At 42.7% G+C, this 22009-nt stretch overlaps 1 protein-coding gene across 2 annotated transcripts in view; it reads left to right on the plus strand.

Moving 5' to 3' along the window:
* MANBA (mannosidase beta) overlaps positions 1-22009 on the plus strand; it is a 91592-nt gene that overhangs the window by 33932 nt on the left and 35651 nt on the right. For both annotated transcript variants that reach the window (XM_061585547.1, XM_061585548.1), the window contains 3 exons: positions 2236-2359; positions 10622-10797; positions 21185-21295. In XM_061585547.1, coding sequence (XP_061441531.1) covers positions 2236-2359; positions 10622-10797; positions 21185-21295 — 411 coding nt within the window. The remainder of the gene's footprint in view (positions 1-2235; positions 2360-10621; positions 10798-21184; positions 21296-22009) is intronic.

The raw sequence follows: 22009 nt of genomic DNA on the forward strand, positions 1-22009 counted from the left end.
ACATCACATATACAGTAGGGCTCCGCTTTTCGGCGTTCCGCTAATACAGTGGCTTTCAATTAGAGTAATTAGAGTAAGGCCCCACTCATACGGTGCTTGTTCCGCTTTTACGGCATTTTTCGGGCGTCAGGCACCATTTTATTGACGGAGTTCTGCTTTTCGGCGGGTTTCGCTTTTCGGCGGGGGTCTGGAATGTAACCTGCCATATGAGTGGGACCCTACTGTACTACAGGCCCAGGGTCCTCAATGCAGAGCCTAAAGGCACCAGTTTGCTCCCAAAGACGTACCAGTGCCCTCCAAGGTCTCTGCTCCCTTCATTGCACAAATTTAAATTATAATGGGTACCAGCTTTTCTTAACGCTCACTGACACAGTTTTCTTAGGCTCTCTAACATGATAATTGGCCCCAGAATCGGAAATGGACACTACCAGCAGAGAAAAGAGAGACCAGTTAAAACTGTTCCCTTCTGATTAGCACTGAGAGAACAGTGCTAATTGGACAGGACCAGCAGAGAGAAGAGTTCTAGCTGGACACTATCTGCAGGAGATTCCAAGGAGAGCAGTGGCGATAGCAAGTGAACAGTTGTACCCATGCCTCAGTAGAAGGAAAGGCAGAAGGGGAAAAAAAGGAGGATCTAGGCCAGGGGGACCCGTGTGAAGGGAAAGGGTGTGCATGTGGGTAGTGATTTGATTAGAGGTGATTTGGGGAAATGACTTGTCTTCTGTGACATAGATGTTGTGTTGGAGCAGAAGACTGTGGATTCAAAGGAGTGGCTTTATGTTTCAGGACTCATGTGTCCCACCTTAACCTTTTACGAAGGTTCTTGGACAATTACTTGTCTTTAGACCTTCTGTGAAATGAATGTTTTATTTGCAGTAGTAAATACTGAGTTTGTTCACACACACCTGGCAGCCATTTTCTGACTGGTCCTGCCTTGACTATGGCAGCCCCCTTGTGGCAGTGTCCACAAAGTCAAGACAACTTAAGAAAAACTTCACTCCTGAAGAAGTAATGAAGCTTGTTTGTGAAAATAACCTCACAGACAGTTTTTCAAACATTTTTATAGCTCTACACTTTCTTTTAACTTTGCCAGTTTCCATAGCTAGTGGGGAATATAGCTTCTCAAAATTAAAATTGATAAAAAACATATCTGTGTTCAACAATGGTGCGAGAGAGACTTGTTAGGCTTGCTACAATGTCAATAGAACATGAAATAGCTAGAAAACTGGGTCTAAAAGAACTAGCAACAGAATTTTCAAAACTCAGAGCAAGAAAAGTCATGTTTTAAGAACACAGAGTATTTTTGATTTGGAGTATTTTGTAACTACAGGTTAAAGTTCATTGGAGAGTTTTCTTAGTTCTTTTCTATATTGCATGTTGTAACGGCAGTTACAGCAGGACAGTGTAATGAACGATTTTGGATTTCTAATAATAAAAATTATAATTAACATTTTTAATGCATTTTTATTTCAAATTGGACTAAAACATCATCTAGCTGTTGTGTTCATACCTATTCTGAAAATTGTGTCTCTATTTTATCAGATCTCAGAAACATTGGTTGGACAGATGGATGGACAGACAAACTGAATAATTATGCCTCTGTTTAAAGAAAAAAGCTTAACTAAATATGATTAAAAATATTAAATGGAATATAGGGGCAAAAGGTTTCCCAGTTTACCAAAAACTTCAGCCTTGATCTCTCTTTGGAGTTTGGGAGTGGGGGTGCCAATTGCCTGGTTTGCCTAGAGTGCCAGTTGCTGGCAGCTAGTCTTGGGCTGCCCCTGTCACAATCACCCTATGAAGTAGGTTACACTGAGGGAGAGTGATTGGCCCAAGATCATTCAATGAACTTCACAGCCAAGTGGGAATGTGAATTCTAATCTCGCCGGCCAAAGCTCGGGATTTTAGCCACTACACCAAACCAGCTCTCTTGGGGACCCCACTGGGGTAGGTGCTAGGCCTGATTTCTTTCTCTGGTAACCCCAATATTGAAAATCTTGGGTTTTGCTTCATAATGCTAGAGGAATTTTCAAGCTGTGTTCTGACTTAGATGTTTTGGACTACAACTCCATTCATCTCTGACCCTTGGCTTTGCTGACTGGAGCTGTTGTAGTCCAAAACATCTGGACAGAACCAGATTGAGGAAGGCTACTTTCTAATCAGTTTCCTCTCTGTACAGGAAAGTAACCCTTCAGTGAAGAAGCCTGCCTTTCTGATGCATGTGTCTAATTCCAGGAGCAGTGCTCATTTAGCTGGGACTGGGGCCCCTCTTTCCCTACTCAGGGAATTTGGAAGGACGTTAGAATTGAAGCATATAATCTTTGTCATCTGGTCTATTTCGCTGTGACTCCTCACTATGGTAAGTCTTGTCGCCTTAACTCTAGAGTCAGTTGGAAAAATGCAGTGTTGATTCTGGGAATTGATTCTGTGTATTAACAAATTATGGTTCAAAGGCTTGCATTATTTTTTTTCAGAGATACAAAACCATAGATAAATAATCTTCTGGACTAACATCAGCAAATGACAGAGGAGCATCATCTGTTCTCTCCCAGTAGTCCAGAAATTATCTGCAAAAGAAATTTTTCTCTTTCGCTGCTGGGACTGCATCACTGTTTTCCTTGCATCCCTATGCTGACTCTGTGTAATAGAGGACATTAATTTCAGGTTTCTAGTCCTTTCTTTCTAAAGCTCTGTACTACTCTCTTCTTGGACACATTTGTCTTCCCAATTTCTTTTTTTAATCGCATTTTAAAAAATGTTACTATGTCCTCCTCTTACATGGGGTTCTTCCTAGGTTCAGCAGTATTGCTGTATCAGGTGCTCCCAGGATGAGTCTTTGTCCTGCTTATTTCCACTTAATGCTTTTCCTCCGTCTCTCCCTCTATTATACAAAAATGCATCTACTGTCTCTGCATGCTGTCCCCATCCCCCACTCTTTGTGCACATTCTCCCATGCTGCTTCTCATGTCTGGAACAGATTCTTTCTCTCTGTTTGGTGAGCCACTTCCCTGCCCTCCCAGGAGTCCCTTCTTCAGACCCCATTTGGTTGGTGAAGGCTTTCCTTATCTACATTCATAACAAGCTGCAGATAAGACTGTCCCTATCATGAAAGTGTTTTAAAATGAGAACATTAACAAAGGTCGCTGTTAATGCATGTGCTACATGAACCAGATCGTACTAAACATAGAACCAGGAAGTAATAGTCTTTATTTGGAGTAATCGATTTGGAGCAAAGGATATTATCTTGTGTAGATATCCGTTGGATTCCAAGAATGAAAACTGGGATTCCCAGGTTAAAACTGCCAAAAGGCCATAGCTCAGTGGCAGAGCATATGTTTTTGCATGCAAAAAGTCCCAGGACCAGTCCCCTGGCATTTCCAGGTAGGACTGGGGAAAACTCCTATTTGAAATGTTGGAGAGCTGGATGATGGCAACTCTCATAATCCCTGATCGTTGGCCATGCTGATTGGGGCTGGTAGGAGTTGTAGTTCCACAACATCTGGAGGACCAAAGGTTTCCCACTCCACAGCTAGACGGACTAACAGTTTAAATCTGCTAAGGTAGCTTCTTAAGGTGAGGTGGTGGCAGAGCTGTGGTGTGTCCTGAGTAAGGATGAGTGAATCTGTCAATTTCATTTTCTCTTTTTCTTGTTTTGCCAATCTTAAATTAAGCTCTCTACATTTCCATTTAAGTCCTCATGAAAATTTAGTAGCATTTTAATGTGAATTTCTCCTAATATACACATTTTATGCAATTGTGCTTAATACACATGTTTTCCCAATGCATGTTTTCAATAATATTTATATTTCCCTCAATATAATGCATTTTTGGATGTTATTTTCATGAAAGTGTGCATTTTTATGCTCACTTTATCTTAGTATATGCATTTTTGCATATGCGACTTGGTTGGAAAACTACATTGCAAAATTTGGAAAAGTGTGAATTTTGAAGGATGGCTGTGTTTTTGGTCCACATGTTGGTTTGGGAAGTGTGAATTAGGTAGGTTCGCCTTTTAAATGAGAACTAAATTTAATTTCTCCCCCATCCTTAGTCTTGAGCAGAATGGGAACTAAGCACCCCCTCCTCTTATTTACTCCCTGCCATAGGGAGGGTGAACCAGAGGCTTTCCTGCCTTCTTTTGCACCCCATCTGTGACATTTAGTCTGTCTCTTCATTTCTAAAATGGGTACTGCTAGGGCTCAAAAGGCTCCCCTTCTGCCCATTTCTCCATATCCCTGGATTTCTTCCAGTGTTGCATTTTTTATGGGCTAGGGGCAAAATCAGAGGCTCAAAAGCAGCTGCAAGAGGATGGCTTATCTTCAGCTGTAATTTGAGAGGACTTCCTATTCTGTGCTTGCCCTGAAGCCACCTAACCTGTTCCTGTTGCTGCTAATCGCTTGTTTGTCTTCTGGCTTATACTGGAGTTGACTGAATCAAAAGGACAAGTGGTTTTTCATAGTGGGATTTATCCTAACATACCACACAAACCCTGTTCAGAAAGATGATAGGTTTTCCCCCAACCGTAGGAGACCAGCATTGTATAGCATTTATGTATTCATTACTACATTTAGCTATTGGGCCAAGTTCAAGGTTCTGGTTTTGTGTACAAAACCCTATACAGCTTGGGACCAAGCTATCTGAAAGATTGTTTTACCCCTTATATACCCAGTTGATCATTGTGCTCTGCAGATGAGGGCCTCCTGCAGGTACCATCTTATCAGGAGGTCTGTTCTGCACAATATAGGAAGTAGACCTTTAGTGCTGTGGCACCTACCCTTTGGAATTTTCTCCCCTTAAATATTAGACAGGCACCATCTATGTTATCTTATTGGTTCCTACTGAAGACATTCCTTTTTCAACAAGCCTTTTAAGTAGAGACCTTATCCCAGTCTGCATCTGTTAGAATTGCCTTTTAAGATGTGACGCAGTGAACTTTATGGCTGAATGGGGATATGAACTGTGGTCTCCCAAGTCCTAGTCTGACACCCTAACCGCTACACCATACTGGCATTAAGAGAGCAAGCTATAAACATGGATGTTCCTCATTCAAATTTAACCTTAGCACTAAATTCACTGTGTGGGCTTTCAAAAGCCACTCTTCCTGAATAAGAACATAGGAAGCTGCCTTATGCCATGTCAGATGACTGGTCCATCTAGCTCATTATTGGGTATACCATGGGTGGGGAACCTCTATCTGAGGGGTGAATATGGCCCTCCAGGCCTCTCTATCTGGCTCTTAGGACTCAGGGCCAGACCACAGAACCCAGGCCACAGCCTTTACCAACCCTTCTCTACTCCCTCCTTGACTGCTTTTGCCTGGCTGGAATGTTTCTTGCTTGCCTGGGTGGAGGGGTGTGTGTGTGTGTGTATAGTTAAAGTCAAAACTTTTGACATTTGTGTGGTTGGAGTGTAGCCTATTTTACAAAAGTAAAAGTTGCATCTGTTGCTCTTCCCACTTTTGCATCTGGCCATGCCCATCACTGGAATGTCCCTGTTCCCCTTCCTTCCCTGAAGGTTGTCCATGAGGAAATGAAGCTGTCAGCTCAAAAAAGGTTCACTATGCCTGATCTACACTAGTTAGCAGTGGGCACTCCAGCATGTCAGATAGTGGCTTTTTCCAGACCTAGCTGGAGATTCCAGGGACTGAAACTGGGATCTTTTGCATGCAAAGCATAAATTCTTATGACTGAGCTTGCTAGTCCCCATTTGTAATATGGAGATTTAATTTTATTTATTTATTTATTTATATTCTGCCCTTCCTCCTAGTAGGAGCCCAGGGCGGCAATTTAATAATAAAAAGATTACAGAGCTAATATATGTAAAGTGCTTTGGCTCACAGGAAAATGGGGTACATAAAAATCAAGGGCACAATCCAGCTGTGGATTATGTTAAGCATTTTTAAGTCCCGGTAACTGTAAGTGGGAAAATAAAGCATCTGCTTAAATTTCTCCCACTGAAGTCAGCAAGACCTAAAATTGCTTAGCTTTGCGTGGAATGTTTCCTGATTATTGCTAAACTAACCGCCTTGCGGTATGGATAATATTGAGCAGAAGGCAGCCTTTAAAGCTTCTGGAAATAGCTCCAGCCCTCTGCTGGAATTAATGCAACTGGAATTTTCATGGAATGCCACGGCAGCATCAGGAATCGCTCAGTATGTAGCCTTCCAGCTCCACCTGTTGATAACCAGGTATGCAGCCAGATACAGTTTCCCTTCAGTCAGCTATGGGCGTGGTTTTCTTTTCTTTTTTTTGAATACAGCCTGGAGGCTGTGCTTATCCATAAGAAAAACTGAACTTGGAATAATGAACCCCTTGATCTTTAAATTAGTCATGCAAATCCCATGTTGCTTGAAGTGGTTCAAAGGCTTCTATCCAGGTGGCCCAATATATCTTTATGTATCTAATGGACTGATTCACACAACTTGTTTTTTTATTATTATTTTCAAAGAAGGGAACACGATAAAGACTTTGTGTGGCCTCCTTCAGGTGTCCCCCCCCCATGAGACTTAATAATTGTGTGAGGGGAAGCGTAGGGCCATGTTGCCTGGCCCTACTCCTGCATCTCCTCCTGTCTACCTCCACCACCACCCCTGCCTTCTATGTGTTGGAGAAATATCTGCAGTGGAGAAGCTTGCTGGATACATGTAGGTTTTCCATGTGATTTGGAACTGGAGCACTGATTGGGTGGGCTTCTGGATCACAGGAAGAGCATATGTGTATTCGGTAGGCTTCCCCATTGCAGACATTCCCCCCAGTGGGTGGAGGTAAGGTCAGCTGGCACAACCCTGCTTAAGAATTGTTGATTGCATGAGGGGGAATATTTGAAGGGTGCTTTATTTCCCATCTCCCTCATCATTCTTTCCCATGTCTCTCACTTCAAAGTATAGAGCAGCTTTCCCCAAAGTGATGCCCTCCAAGTGAGGTTGGACTACAACTTATGTCATCCTTGACCATTGGTCACGCTGGCTGGGGCTGATGCGAGGTATCTAGAAGGCATTATGTTGGGAAAGACCACCAAAGCTATTGGGGGAGATATTGGGGACCTTCCTGAGTTCTGGGAAAGATGGAGGGATACCTCTGCGGAGTGGTGGCTGGTGGCTCCATGTCAGTGGGGCACTGGAATTCACTCCAGATTTTAGTTCAGTCTTTCAAGGAACTGTCCAATGTGCTCCTTGAAAGATCAGAGTAAAACCCGGAGTGGATTCCGCTGCTGCACTGACATGGAGCCACCAGCTGCCACTGCTTCTGTGCTTTTCCTTCCCGTCTGCTAGAATCTGACGACACAAAGAGGAATGGCTCACTATCTTTCCCAAAGCTCCAGCCAGGCACAGCATGGCCAGAAGTCACCAGAGGAGATAGAGGAGCACCCCTCTGTGCTTCCCCCTCTCTTCTTACATGCAATCCTTCTCTCCCAGCAGCTGGATTTGGGACAGTACCAACTGCAGTAGGGGTAGTCAATGTGGTGCCTTTCAGATGCTGCTGGACTCCGAATCCCATCAGCGCTAGTCACCAGGTATGATAGGAGTTGTAGTCCTGCAAAATGTGGAGGATGCCCTGTTGTCTACTCCCGAGCTACACAACGGGAAGGCTCTCAAGTGTATGTGTGTGTGTGTGTGGGGGATAAAATGCTAGAGCAGTGCCCTTGGCCTGGTTGGCAGTAGGAAGAGGAAATGGTGTCCTTCCCTGATGGCCTGCACATTGTTCCCCACCCCCTCTTGGCGGGATTGACTAGGATTCTCAGGTGCCAGTAATTAAGGCTTGCCTACTACTGTAGGCACGTGGCAGAGGGAGGTGGTAAAATGAATGCTACCATTTCAGACCATGGTGTAGTGTGTGGGAGAAGTCCCGTTTTGAATGGTTCTCCTCATAACAATAAACAAATCCATGCACACAGGAAAGTAGCAGACCAGGGAGACATCCAGCTGTCCTGATTTTCTATTTGCATGTGTTTTAATGTAATTCAAAAAGGCATTTCCCTGTCTGCAGGATGAAGTGGTACAGTCCCACCTCAGCATTCTGTCACCTCATTCTTCTGCTTGTGTAAGACCAGGCTTAACACTTGAACAATAAGGTGTGGGGAGGTGAACTTGAGAGCCGTCTCTGAGAGGTGACCTGTGGCTTCACATGTAAGGCAAACCCAAAGAGCTGGGGATGTCTTTATTGTCCTGCTTGCATTTACTTAGGGAGGGGGGAGTGGAACAAACGGCTGCTGTATTTCTTAAACCAGTGTAGCCACTCTGGCAATAAAAAGGGCATCTAGCTACGTGCATTTACTGATATGCAGAGTTCACCTATTGTATTCCGAGGAAATGATTAGTGAAGCTTTTGTCCAAGGCAGGTAGTTTATTCAAGCATAGTGGGAAAGCTGAACAAACACTTGCTGGGAATACTCTTGGGTGAGTCATTATTCTCTGAGCTGGAGAGGTGGGATAACACTCTTGAGTGGCCAAAGAGAAACACCCATAGGCCCCATCAAATTAAGACGCAACGGGCTCAATTCATTCCACAGTTTCATTCCACTCACTTCATAGGCCTACAGCAGAGAAGAATTTCAGGCATTTTCTTTGAATGAAGCATTTGTTCAACATACAGAAATGGTTATGCTGTCTAGAAGTTTTGATATTTCTCCAAAACAGCTGTGTTCAAATGTACATTGGATAAAAGCAAAATGTAACAGATGGGGAAAACTCCCTTCGTAAAAGACCATGACTCTGTTGTTTCTCCTGAGGCCTTGGTATTGTGAAATGGCTACCTCATTTTCTTTCAGTTAGGGGGCAATGGATATCCCAAACCTGTCTTGCCGGTGTTAACTTTAGCCCTGCGTAAATGAAACTTCAAACAGCCTTTATTCTCTATATACATCCAACTATCCCTACAGGTGAACTGAGTGTTTGAACATCTTGATGTGCATTCACATAGCGCATAGTTAAACTATGAAATTTGCTCACACAAGATGGCCACCAACTTGGATGGCTTTAAGAGAGGATTAGCCAAATTCATGGAGAATAAGGCTGTCAATGGCTAGTCATATTCTGCCTCCACGCTCGAATTCCAGTTGTTGGGAACTGCAGGAGGGGAGAGTGCTCTTGCGCTCAGGTCTTGTGTGTGAGCTTCCTGAACAGAATGCTGGACTAGATGGGCTACTGGCCTGATCCAGCAGGCTCTTATGCTCTTATGCATTATCTTACTTCCAAGACTTGATGCCACCCATGAAAGCATGGATTGTTCTGCACAGTGGTTTCTGAAGAGCGAGGCAGGCCTCCTTATAATGAGTTAAGAACAGTAGCCAGGGGAGCTGGAACACCTGCCTGGCCACTCCCCATGTGTGAATGCTGGTTAGTAGAAGAAAGGCTACCAAGCCATTCCTCATTGGCACAACACTGGCTCTTCAGTTGCTGCAGTAGGGAAGGCCCTTGGCCCAGCCTGATGACATTTTCAAGCCTTGAAACAAAATGTTGATGACACCATTCTCCTGCATATGTGTATATATAATATTTTTAATAGTGCAAACAAGATCAAGGAGAGAGTTAGGTAAATGGCAGTTTCCTTTCCTGCCACTTTAGTGGCAGTTTAAGTACTGCAGCTCCACTTTGCCCCTGTGTAGAGAAAACCATAGGAACAATGACGTATTCCTTTTCAACATGCTGGTTCATGCAGATCCAAAATAGACATATAACAATTGCATTTAACATGTCTAGTATTTTTTCTTTTAAATAACAGGTGCAAGGAATGTGTGTTGGGACTGAAACTATGGCATGCAAGAGGGGGTAGTCACCCTTTCTCCCATTGCTATGGTCCCAATGAAAATTGCCTTCCCCCTGAAGCTCCTGTTTGCTCTGGGAGGTGAATGGTGCCAATGGAAGCTCTTCTCTCGGACCTTAACTGCAGCATGGGGGGAATTTCATCAGTTTACCCCCCCTCCCTGTGCATCAAGGTCTTGTTCCCCCTTGTGACTGTTAGACAGAAGAAGAAGAAAGACAAACATTTGATGTCCAGTTTGGGTCCACAATTACCATCCCTTTGTGTGAGCAATTCTGAACTGTCCTCAAAATACAACTAGCACAGGAAAATATTAGCATCAGCTGGGTAGCACACAGATTCATCTATATGACTTTCCATGGTAGTAGCAACTGCGATTGGTAGTAGCAACTTCTGGTTGTATCCACCCTAGGTAGTATCCATCCATGGTAGTAGCAACTTCTGGTTGTATCCACCCTAGCACTAGCCCTCTAGATGTTGTTGGACTCCAACTCCCATCAGCCCCAGCTAACATGGCCCATGATCAGAGATAGTGGAGGCTGTACAGCTACATCTAGAGGGCCATAGGTTCCCCACTCCTGTTTTATCCCATTTTTGTCACCCTTCAAGGAGCTCAAGGTGGGATATTTATTGCCCTCTTTATCATCATAATTGTATCCTCGCAAAACCAACTCTGTATGATGTAGGTTAAGAGATGTGACTGCCCTTTAGTCCCCCAGTTAGTGTCATGTGGTTGAGTTGGGATTTTCCCTAAGTGTGCAGATAGGCATAACTTTCTTGATCACAGGTGAGTAACTGTGTGTATAAAATAAGCACCCTAACCAACCACTTCCAACAACCTTATTTGTTTTTGCTTTGTTCAGTGCGAGACGCTCAGCGGTGGAGTCTCAAAATAGAGTCAGAGTTTGATGTCATCAGCTCAAAGCCAATTGCTGGTCTCGTGACTGTGAGCATTCTTGAGCTGCAGACGCACCGGACATTCGCTGTGGAGCTTCATCCTGGGAAAGGCAACATTGTGCTGCTCATAAACATGAGTAAGGTGAGTGCAGTCCTGCTGAATACAAAACTATTTCCTTCAGCATCAAAGTCAATGCAGTGCATTGGTCTGTGTCAATAAAGCCATGAATGATACTAGGCCACAAAAAAGTTCTGCTGTCTTGCATGCCTGTATGTAACAAGTCTTATGGGCGCAATCTAGAGGGAGGATAAACCATTTTAAATCATGTGGTTTTCAGTGGGAGAATCAAATATGTGCTCAAATCCTTTTCATTTGTGCTTCATTTGGCTTGCGTGCTGGCTGTGTTGCCCATCCGTGGTATATCTATTCCTTGAAAAGCAGGGAAGGGAAGAACCAGTATGTACAGTTTTTATAAAAACTTCCCTGTTTGGTTGCCTCAGCAAGATTGTTCACACCACAGGTGGTCAAATATGTAGCGCTTCACAATCCTGAACATACATTGGTCAGGTTTACATGTAATGCTAAGCCAAATCATGGCTAACTTGATTGAGTGAGCAAGTGGGTACTCACAGCAGAAATTGCAGTTGCTTTGCTCCTCCACTGGGTCTGGGCTTGTGCTTTGTCTCACTCCAGCACACCCTGAGCTGTAGCCAAGGTTTGTTCTTGGCTTATAACTTATGGTTTGTCTTGGGGAGACAAACCACAAGTCTGGGTTTGGGCATAATGCTAAGCCACCATGGCTTCGCTCTGAGTAGCACTGCAGCAGCAGGATCAGGGGAACAGTGAAGAGGCCACAATTTTTGCTGTGAGTACGCACCCACTTGCTCGTTCATGGTAGCCATGGTTTGGCTTAGCAATGTGTGTGAACCGGGCCACTGACTCTGCTGGTATTTATACTTCTCTTTGCGTTGTGGTTGCACTGCATTCTCTATGTGATGCAGAAGTCTCTGCTTAGATTTCACAAGTCTCCCCGATTGTATCACAGCTCTAAATTTATCGAGTTGTTATTTTCTGGGCATTTATATCCTCTGTTCCTCCAAGGAATTCATGGTGACATACATTGTTGCCTTTGCCACCCCATATTATATATTTGTGACAACCCTGTGAAGTAGGTTCAGCTGCTAGGGTCCAAGGTCATACAGTGAACTTTATGGCTGGGTGGGGATTTGAACCCAGGTCTCTCAGGTCTTAGTTTGATGCTGTAACTGTTAAACCACAGTGTTTTCCATATTGCATAACTCACCCCACCCCCTCATATTGGACAACTTAACAGGATGGTATATACAGCAACACATAGATGGGCAAACTTGTTCTGGGGTTTTCAGTAGAATTATCAACATGGCTAGGAAGGGCTGTGGCTGAGTGGTATAGTACATGCATTGCATACAAAAGGTCCCAGGTTCAACCCCCAGCATCTCTAGGAGAGCTAAGGGAGACCCCTGTCTGAAATCCCGGATTGCCACTGCCAGTCAGAGTAGACAATACTGAGCTAGATGGACCAATGGCCTGATTTGGTATATGGCAGTTTCCTATGTTTCTCTGAATCTCACTTCCCAGAGCTGGGCATAAAAACGCATTGTTTGTGGGACCCAGGAGATCCTGTCTGCACTGTTTTCCCCATGATAATTATGTTCACAATTGTGACCACATGGTATAGTGCTAAGGAAAGTGCCAACTGATGAGTGCTAATGGAATGTCCTCTCCCCACCCCTTTTTTTTTCCTGTTGGCAGAGAAAACTTAGTCCCTTAATCTGTTTCTGATTTTGCAGTTAATGAGACTAAATATTTCCTTTCCAAATCTGTGCAGTATACTTTGGCTGGTAGCGTTGAGAATATTCTACTTGCCTTCTAAGTGCTAATCTTCCCTTGGAAACTTGTCATACTTAAATTGTATTGTTAATGTGAGCAAACCTGTGCGAAGAGGCTAAAGATTCCTTCTGTCAGGTGGATTCTAATCTCAAATGAGTCCTGAACCTTGAGTCTTAGGGATGTTGCCACCCTGGGCTCCTTCAGGAGAAAGGATGGGATATAAATTCAATAAATAAATAATATTAGGCATGGTTCTTGGCTATAATGGGACTCTACCATCATGGGAAAAGGGCCGTAGCTCAGTGGTAGGACATCTGCTTTGCATGCAGAAGGTCCTAGGTTCAGTCCCCAGCATCTCCAGGTAGAGCTGGAAAAGGCTTCTTCTTGAAGCACTGGAGAGCTGCTTCCAGTCAGTGTTCAGTGGCAGACAAGATGGTCCAGTGATCTGGCTCAGTGTAAGGCAGCTTCCTATGTTTTCCTTCCTGGCTTGGAGCATCCAGCCTTGTTGTGCCCTAAGGAATTTGGCTCCCTAATTGTGGCAGAATCAGAGCTGACATTAATCTTTTTGTGAGGGTTTCTTTTGATGGGATAATGTGTTTAAACATGAAGGATATGGCCCAATTCTCTATGAGGTTTTGATGCACACACTTAATTGTTCTTTTCCGTATCAGAAATGCACTGTGTGTCTAGTAGAGAACATCTTTCTTTTTTTAAAAAAAAGTTTATCCTCTAATGCTTAGAAAGGAGTGGCATTATCTGTGGTGTATGTGTTCATGGATCTGAGCTCCTATGTAAGCACCCAGATCATGGGAGATGTGGCTCTGCCTGTAGCTGGGTCTCATGTAGCTGGGAGAACTTGATCCCTCCCTCTCTCGCTGCCCTTTGCTCCATGTTCACAAAAGGTTTTCGTGATGGGGAACAACAAGGACTGTTCGTCAGTTCACCCTAGCTGATAGGGTTTATAACAGTACCTGTGGACTGCAAATTTAAAGTCCTGCTCCTGGCTTGTGGCAATGTCATTATCTCCCACCCTTGTGCAAGTATACAGGATGCAAAATACAAATCCAAACTGTGACCACTATATAAAAAACAATGAAGTTTTTCAAGTAATACAGGTGATAATTGACGGGATCTCCAGGATTGTATCTTGTTTCATGCTTCTTCAGAAACGAAGTATATAAACACCAGGGGCTTTGCCCTTGCACACTTTGTGTACCAACCCACCCACACATACAGACACACACACACACACACACAGGGACTGCCCAAAATACACATACACACAGGGACTCCCAACCCCTCCATCCCTGGAACTCCCAAATATATATACAGAGAGAGAGAGAGACTCCCAAATACACACACACACCAGGCAGCCCCGAACACATACACAGGGACTTCCAAACACACTCACACACAGGCAACTCCCAAAGCACCCCCAACCCTCAGGCAATTCCGAAAGCACCCCTACCCCTAGGCAACAACCAAAATGCCCACAGGCAACTCCCAAAACAGTCCCCCAAGCCGCCCCATTTAGGCAGGTTTCCTGCCTCCCCTCAACTGCTTGCCTGCCTCTCACATTGTCACTACCACTTGCCCGTCCATCCTTGCTCACCCCCACTCCCACTCGCTTGCCTGCTCCCCTGCTTACTCACTTGCTTGCCCACCATCCTTGCTTCCCTCACTCCCTTGCCTCCCTTGCCTGCTGTTCTGCCACTGCATCCCACCCCCATGTGTGTATATAGTGGCCACAGCTTGGATAATTTGATACTTTGTATTTTGGATTCTAGATACTTACACTTGCACATGTATACAGTATCAGCCCTGCTTTTCAGCGGTCTGCTAATATGGCGCCAGTGGGGCGATCAGCTGGAGGGGGGACTGGAGCTCCCCACACTCCAGCTGATTGCACCGAGGAGGAGGAAATCAGCTGTAGTATGCTACAGCTGATCTTTTCCTTCTGGGGGGCGGTCAGACTCCTCCGCTACAGCTGATCTTCTCCTTCTCTGGTGCGATCAGTGGGTTAGGTTCCAGACCCCCGCGCTACAGCTGATCCGCTTTTGGGCGGTTTTTGCTTTTCAGTGGGGGTCTGGAACCTAACCTGCCGTATGAGTGGGGCCCTACTGTAGTTGTGCATGTTCAAATATTCGCTATAATTTTGTTGTCACTTGGGTTCCTGCGACTTTGTCTTTTTGATACATATTGGGGGGGGAGGTTCTCTGTTTTTCACTGTTCTCTCCATTCCCACCAGCTCTGACACTATCAGCCTTTCCCAGGATAAAATGCCAAGTGCGGAGAGGGAGATCCATACAGAATGGAAATAACTGATTTGAAATGGCATGGTTTGGGGGCAAATGGAGAAGAAGGCTGTCACTGAAGGCCACAACATGCATGAGGTCAAAGCAGACAACTTCTTGCATGCTGTGCTAGCCTGATGAGTAAACATCCTGCTCTGAGAATTGAAAGGAAGAGTTCAAAGAGTCCTATTTGCTGCCCCTCCAAAGCTTCAGAGCTGCCCATAGTTTTTCAGTTTAAAAAAGAACAAAACAATGTTTTTATTGCTAGTTGTTAAAACGTTTTGAAGGGAAGAGTTCAGAAGCAATAGGTGAAGCCAGTTAACTCAATAAGCCAGGTGTGCGGGAATATGTTGCCTCCCAGATTTTGCTGGACTATAGCTTGACCATTGGATGATGGGAGTTGGAGTCATATAAAAAGGAGGTCAAAAACCAGAATGCTGGAAAGATATGGCTTTATTCTGTGCACAAAGGCATCTAATAATTTCTTGTATATAAAAAAGATGAATTTCTGTATAAAATATACCAAAGCCCAACGCGTTTCAGCCTGTGTAGTCAAGCCTTCATCAGGGGCTACAATATAAAACAATGAATATTCTTTAAAAAAACATACTAACAACTTAAACACACACATTCATTTTTAGAAGGACACAGTTACAATTGCAAAAATTGCTTTCATATTTCTCAAAATATAATTACAAAACTCTAATAACTTAAATACATACTGACAACTTAAACACACTCATTTTCATTTCTAGGAGGATACAGTTACAGCCAAATGTTACTTTCATTATATATCAAAATATGGTTGCAAAACTTTAACAACTTAAATACATATCTTATTCTGAAAGACCAATCACAGAATAATATTGCAGTCAATATTGCTTCAATATTTTCAAAATATACTTACAAAATAAATTCTTCTGTGAAGTATTGTGACAACCTGGTATTTTCCTTATTGCTGTTGTCATGTAAAGCAAACTGAAACCCAAATTCAAAGAAATATAGAACTCTATAGCATGTAATGAGTTGAACCTGCTTGATAATTACTTCACCACACCTGACTTGAGTTGACTATGTTTGTTCTGAATTAGAGTAGAGGTAACAGATTGAATTCCTCATTTAACCCATTAGGAATCATAGTGTCTAGTTCCAAAATCCAATATAATTCTCTACGCAATAAATTATCTATGTTTCTTCCAAAAACCTTTTCTAAAACCCAAAACTTGTATTCTGTTATAGAATGAGGGCACTGATTATGATGTTCTACAAGAGGCGCCCCTCTTCTATTATTCCTTAAATTACTCCAATGTTCCCCTATCCTTATTTTCACCATTCTTGAGGTTTGTCCTATGTACAGTTTTTTACATCCACATTGTATAATATAGATGACTCTACCTGTATTACAAGTGGAAAAGTGCCTCAAATGATATTTCTTCTGATTAGCAGGATTAAGAAAAACTGTCATTCTGCTGGTGTTTTTACAAAAAATGCAGTGGCCACAGGGATGATGACCCAGGGGAGAAGTTGTACCTGGGAGTAAACTCTGTCTTTGTTGAGTGACATCTTTTAAATCACTATGAACTAGAATGTCCTTAAGATTCTTCGTTCTTTTATAAGAGATCCTTGGAGGTTCCTGACAGCCCTTAAGATGTTCCACTATATGCCAGTGTTTTCTTATACTATTTTCTAACTTATTAGTGATATGATCAAACGTTAATATACAGTTTACACGGCTAGAATCTTTTTGTGATGATTTTATGAAGAGTTCCTCCCGTTTCTTATTAGCTGCTTTTTTAAAGTTATTCTCAATAACAGGGGATGGATATCCTCTATTCCATAGCTGTTTTTTTAAGGACGAAGATTGCAATAAGAAATCTTCCTCTGTAGTGCAGTTCCGTTTTATTCTAAGAAACTGACCATGGGGTAAATTATCTCTTAATACTTTTGGGTGTGAACTATCATATTTTAAATAAGTATTTTTATCTGTAGGTTTTTTTTATAAATTTTTGTATGTAAACTATTGTTTAGTTTCTTAATATCTAAATCCAAAAAATTTATTTGATCCAAATTGTATTGATAATCAAATTGAATATTGGTGTTTTTGTTATTAACCCATTTTACAAAATCATTGAGAGATTCTGGGGTGCCTCTCCAAATCAAAAAAACATCATCAATATATCTCCACCACCCTATTAATTGTTCAACACGAGATTCATTATTAATATCTTTTTCAAAATCTGCCATATAAAGATTTGCTATTTCTGGAGCCATGGGGCATCCCATAGCTACTCCTTTAATTTGACAATAAAAATGATTATCAAATTTGAAATAATTGTTATGCATAGCTATTTCTGCTAAATCATAAAGGAAATGGGTAGGAGGATAAATCTCTGTTCTTAAATCCAATGTAGCACGTATGATATCAAGGGCTTCATTCTGAGGAATATTAGTGTATAATGATCTAACGTCCACTCAAAATCATTTGGCTGTAACTGTATCCTCCTAGAAATGAAAATGAGTGTGTTTAAGTTGTCAGTATGTATTTAAGTTGTTAGAGTTTTGTAATTATATTTTGAGAAATATGAAAGCAATTTTTGCAATTGTAACTGTGTCCTTCTAAAAATGAATGTGTGTGTTTAAGTTGTTAGTATGTTTTTTTAAAGAATATTCATTGTTTTATATTGTAGCCCCTGATGAAGGCTTGACTACACAGGCTGAAACGCGTTGGGCTTTGGTATATTTTATACAGAAATTCATCTTTTTTATATACAAGAAATTATTAGATGCCTTTGTGCACAGAATAAAGCCATATCTTTCCAGCATTCTGGTTTTTGACCTCCTTTTTATATTTCCAGTGAATGCTTCACACTTTTTATCTTGTTGGGAGTTGGAGTCCAACAACATCTGAAGGGCCACAGGTTCTCTTCCCCAACGCAGCATAAGCTGTGAGTCTTGAGCCCTGATCTCCCATGCAAGAGCTCAAAACCATTTGGCTGTGTTGGCAAATGGGCTGTGACACCCTTTATTGTTTTCGGCTTGCCTGTCCCATGGCGGATGGTCTTCCCCAATCCCTTGATGTTACATGCTGATTAGAAAGCACTCAGAGATGTGTGTCTTTGTGCATTGAAGACAGCTTGAGTCTATAATTTATGTTGCTGGATTGCACTCCATGTATTAAACAATGGGAAATGTACTGATGAAGCTGCAGAACTCATCTCTGGGCAAAGTTCCAAAGCTGAGTCTGCTAGAGCTGACAGCAGCCTTAAAAATGTGTAATCCCACCTCCCCCCATTGCCAAAATTGAGTGCACATAGTGTTTTCTGGTTAAGAAATAGCAAATGGGTGAGTGGGGATGTGACATCACTTCCAGCCAATGAATACCCTCCTGCAGTGCCTTTGCTTCTAAAGCTATTTTGTATTTCACATAGCAGAGTGGAAGATGCATATTAATAATGCTTCATCCCCTGTGCTAGGAGTTCATTGGTATTTTGCATGCTTCTGCTTGGAGTAATTCCAGATAATGAAAGGTGGAACATCAGCAGCTCAGCTATATAATCATGCCTTGGTAACTGGCATGACAAATCACATTGTTAAATTGTTTCCTCCATATTTTCTCTTTGTGAAATTCTCGGGCGCTTGATGCATTAAGAAGTTCAGCACTGATCCATCGGTTTTGATGTTTGTGCAGTCTTGTTACCTTTCAGCCATTTTGCTCTACCTAGTAATTGATTAAATTGTGCATCACCATTTGTTTTACATGAATGGAGAGTTGTTGCTGCTGTCTAAAATAAGCTGTTTATTTCATTTAAAAATGAAGCAGCAAAAAGATGAGCAAATGGTGAAAGCTCAGCAGTCACTTGTATAGCTTCATGTGTTGTGCTGATTAAATGGGGTGGGGTTGATAATCTTGCAAAGGCTAAGATACAGTAAAGGGTGTGTGGATGCACTGAAGAGGATCTTCTGGGAACTTCTGTGCAAGCCCCTTTTAGAATGCCCCAGTGAAATGAATGGCAGCTTTTCAAGAGCACATCTTTTGCACAGCACACCAGGACAAATAATATAAAGAGCACAACTCTTCTTGTCATGTTAAAAATGCTGTATAGATTATTGCTGATGATGATACAAGTGGGGACTCCACAACAAAATGTCACAGTGTATCTTCAGCCCTGCACTGAAACGTTTCTGTTGAGCACCCCAGCCAGCTTGGAACAGGAGCCTTGTAACACTGTTTGGGGCTTGGAGAGCACACATTTCCCCACCCCAGAGCTCTTCCTCCAATATATTATATAATGTGAATGGGCTCAAGATCATGGCCAGCTGCCAGCACTGAATCTGAGTATTTTATTATTTTACATAGCCGGGGTGGGTGTGGGGGAGAATAATGTGGGGAGAAGAGCTTTTATAGCTCTATGGTGCACCAATAGTAGCTCATGTGATGAACAGAGCTGCCCCTCCAGACACTGGTGTCACTGCAGCTTACCTGGATGAGACTGGGATGCGGGCTGCATGGTAGTACCAGTGGGAGCACCTGATTGGCTCTGTCACTACATTCACACAGCTCCATCTCCAACCTGCCCCATCCCCATCCAGGTAAGCTGCAGCAACATCTTTGTCAGTAGGGCAGCTCTGCTTCACCACATGGGCTTCCACTATCTCAGACCCTAATGCTTCCCTCCAGTATGTTATAAGTTGCTCAGGGTGCAAGTAGCCCCATTCCATTACTCTCCATTGGTTTTCCTTCTCCCTTTTTTAAACTGACACCCTTCAACATTCCATGGCTCAGCTACTTTCATCCATAGATTTAATGGCTAAGTTCCCATAGTCTGCCTGAGTTCCAACTTCTTTAGACCCTTTCCCCACCTCCTGAGATGGAAGTGAGAGCTGGCCATGGAAACAGCACAAACATCCAAGATTTTTGAGTAGCTATGAATGGGCAAATGTGATTCCACCCCTTACACCTAGCAAAAAAAAAGAAAGAAAGAAAGAAAGAAAGAAAGAAAGAAAGAAAGAAAGAAAGAGGACAGCAGCAAGGACTAGGTTCTTTTCTTTTTTTTGACATTCAGTGTGAATGCAGAAGTTTCCTTTCTAGATAAATGGACAATGCAATGAGTTATTCCAGGTTTTTTTTTAGATTGAAAAACTGTTCCAGGGAGAAGAGGTGGGTTTGTGATGTCACAAAAGCCAGCCAATCAATGCTGGGCCCAGCTTGCTTCTTCTGCAAACTCTTTTCCTGAGTGAACACTGAACAATAATAATAATAAATGCTAATTTGTACTGACCATGGAGAGGACTCTTCCAGAGCTATCCTACTGCTCAGTTAATATTTCATTTGTGTTCAGCCTCTGATTCAGAAAACATTTTGGCCTATTCCAGTTTGTACTTAGTGCCAGGTGGACTGATGTGAGGGATCAGAACAGATGAAAATTAGGAAAAGACAACCGAAAAATGATTTCCCAAGGAAATAGATCTGGGCAGCTGTTATACCTTGTATTTTGCAAAACCCCAAAGAAGTCTTTAGATCAGTAAATGGTGGGTCACCTTCATTTAGCAACCTTCTATATGGGGATTTTCTTACAATAAGGTTTAACAAATTGTGCCCACATTTTATCCCTATGTAAAAAATAAACAAGGTGACAAATGCAATATTTCCAAGCACAATAATCTGCTTGCACACCTGAAAATTAAGTTTTCCTTCATTGTCTTTCCAAAGATCTGTTCAATTGAACTAGCATCACTAGTAACATGTAATCAAATGGAAAGCTGTGTCCCATAAGGTGCTGATAACAACAGACATTATCTGTACCTGTGCTTCTCCAGATGTTTGACTTCAGTTCCCATCAGCATGGCCAGTGATCAGGGATGATGGGAGTTGTAGTCCAGCAACATCTGGAGGGCATCAGATTCTGCACCTCTGCTGCACCTTGTGAGATTCTTGTCTAATTTACAACAGGCTGTTCTGATTTTTGCCCTAGTGTGGGTTTACACAGACTGAGTTGAACCATGTGAAGTACTAAGGTAGGGGTTATTCTGGAGTAAGACCGAAAATGATTGGGGCATGCATTCTAAACAATGTCTTAGTTGTACATCTGCTTTCTTTATAACCAAAATTTAATGTAAACAAAGGCACTGGTTTCTTAATACTGGAATAGTATCCTCTGGCATGAAAGTTAAATTCTCATACCCTTAACACCCACTGCAGGCAGCCTGATCCCTCCAAAAGGACTTACATTGGTGGCTCTTAGTCCAACTTTTGCAGAAAATGTACTCAAACTCTTAAGCTCAAAGACCAGCTCTTTGTGCGATTATCATAAGGATTATGAGCTTTGATCTTTACATTATATTTCTTTTTTTTCTTTGGAAAAAAGAGTGTGGCACTGGAGCCTTGGTGGCCAAGAGGACATGGAAACCAGACCAGATACAACATGACAACCACATTCATTATAGAAGGAGGATACAAGATTGAGAAGCTTTCTAAGGTATACCAACTCTGGAGCATGGGAAGCTCCTTTATGCTGAGTCAGACCATTGGTCCATCTAGCTCACTATTGTTTAAATATGGCTGGCTGAGTCTCTCCAGAGCTTTAGGTGTGGGTCTTTCCCAGCCCTACCTGGAGATGCTGGGGAGTAAACCTAGGACCTTCTGTATGCAAAGTATGTGCTCCACACTGAGCCATATCTTCTCCCACCTGCTTAACAAGACATACCATAGACTAAGGATACCTCTTTGCTTTGCACTCTGTATGGGCCTGCCTGGGAGGCTTGTTCAGTTTTTAAATGCAGAGTCTACAATTCTGCTTACAGGCAACCTGATTCCCACTTAGGCCATCTGGGGGTAGGATTGCAGCCAAAGGCTACAGCTGATGTGTGACATGGTGGCCCATTGATTCCCAGGCAATGATAACAAACCCAAGTGTTTTCACATGGAACAAGAACGACACATTCTTGGAAGAAATTAGGGAGGAGCCGGGACCTTCTCTTGCCTCCCTAGAGACATCTGCCTCATACTCTGAGAGCCACTCATTTAGATGCAAATACAGTGTAATGGTCCCTATGCGGAGACTGGCATGTGCCCACCAAGACACTTTCCTAGCAGCCATTGGGGTGGAAACTCCAGGTGATCAGACCAGTTCATGGGATAAGCAAACGCTACAGCTCCCACATAGGGCTGCCACTACATGGAAGTGGTTTTC

The sequence above is a fragment of the Rhineura floridana genome, chromosome 9, assembly GCF_030035675.1.
Source record: "Rhineura floridana isolate rRhiFlo1 chromosome 9, rRhiFlo1.hap2, whole genome shotgun sequence".
Lineage (NCBI taxonomy): Eukaryota > Metazoa > Chordata > Lepidosauria > Squamata > Rhineuridae > Rhineura > Rhineura floridana.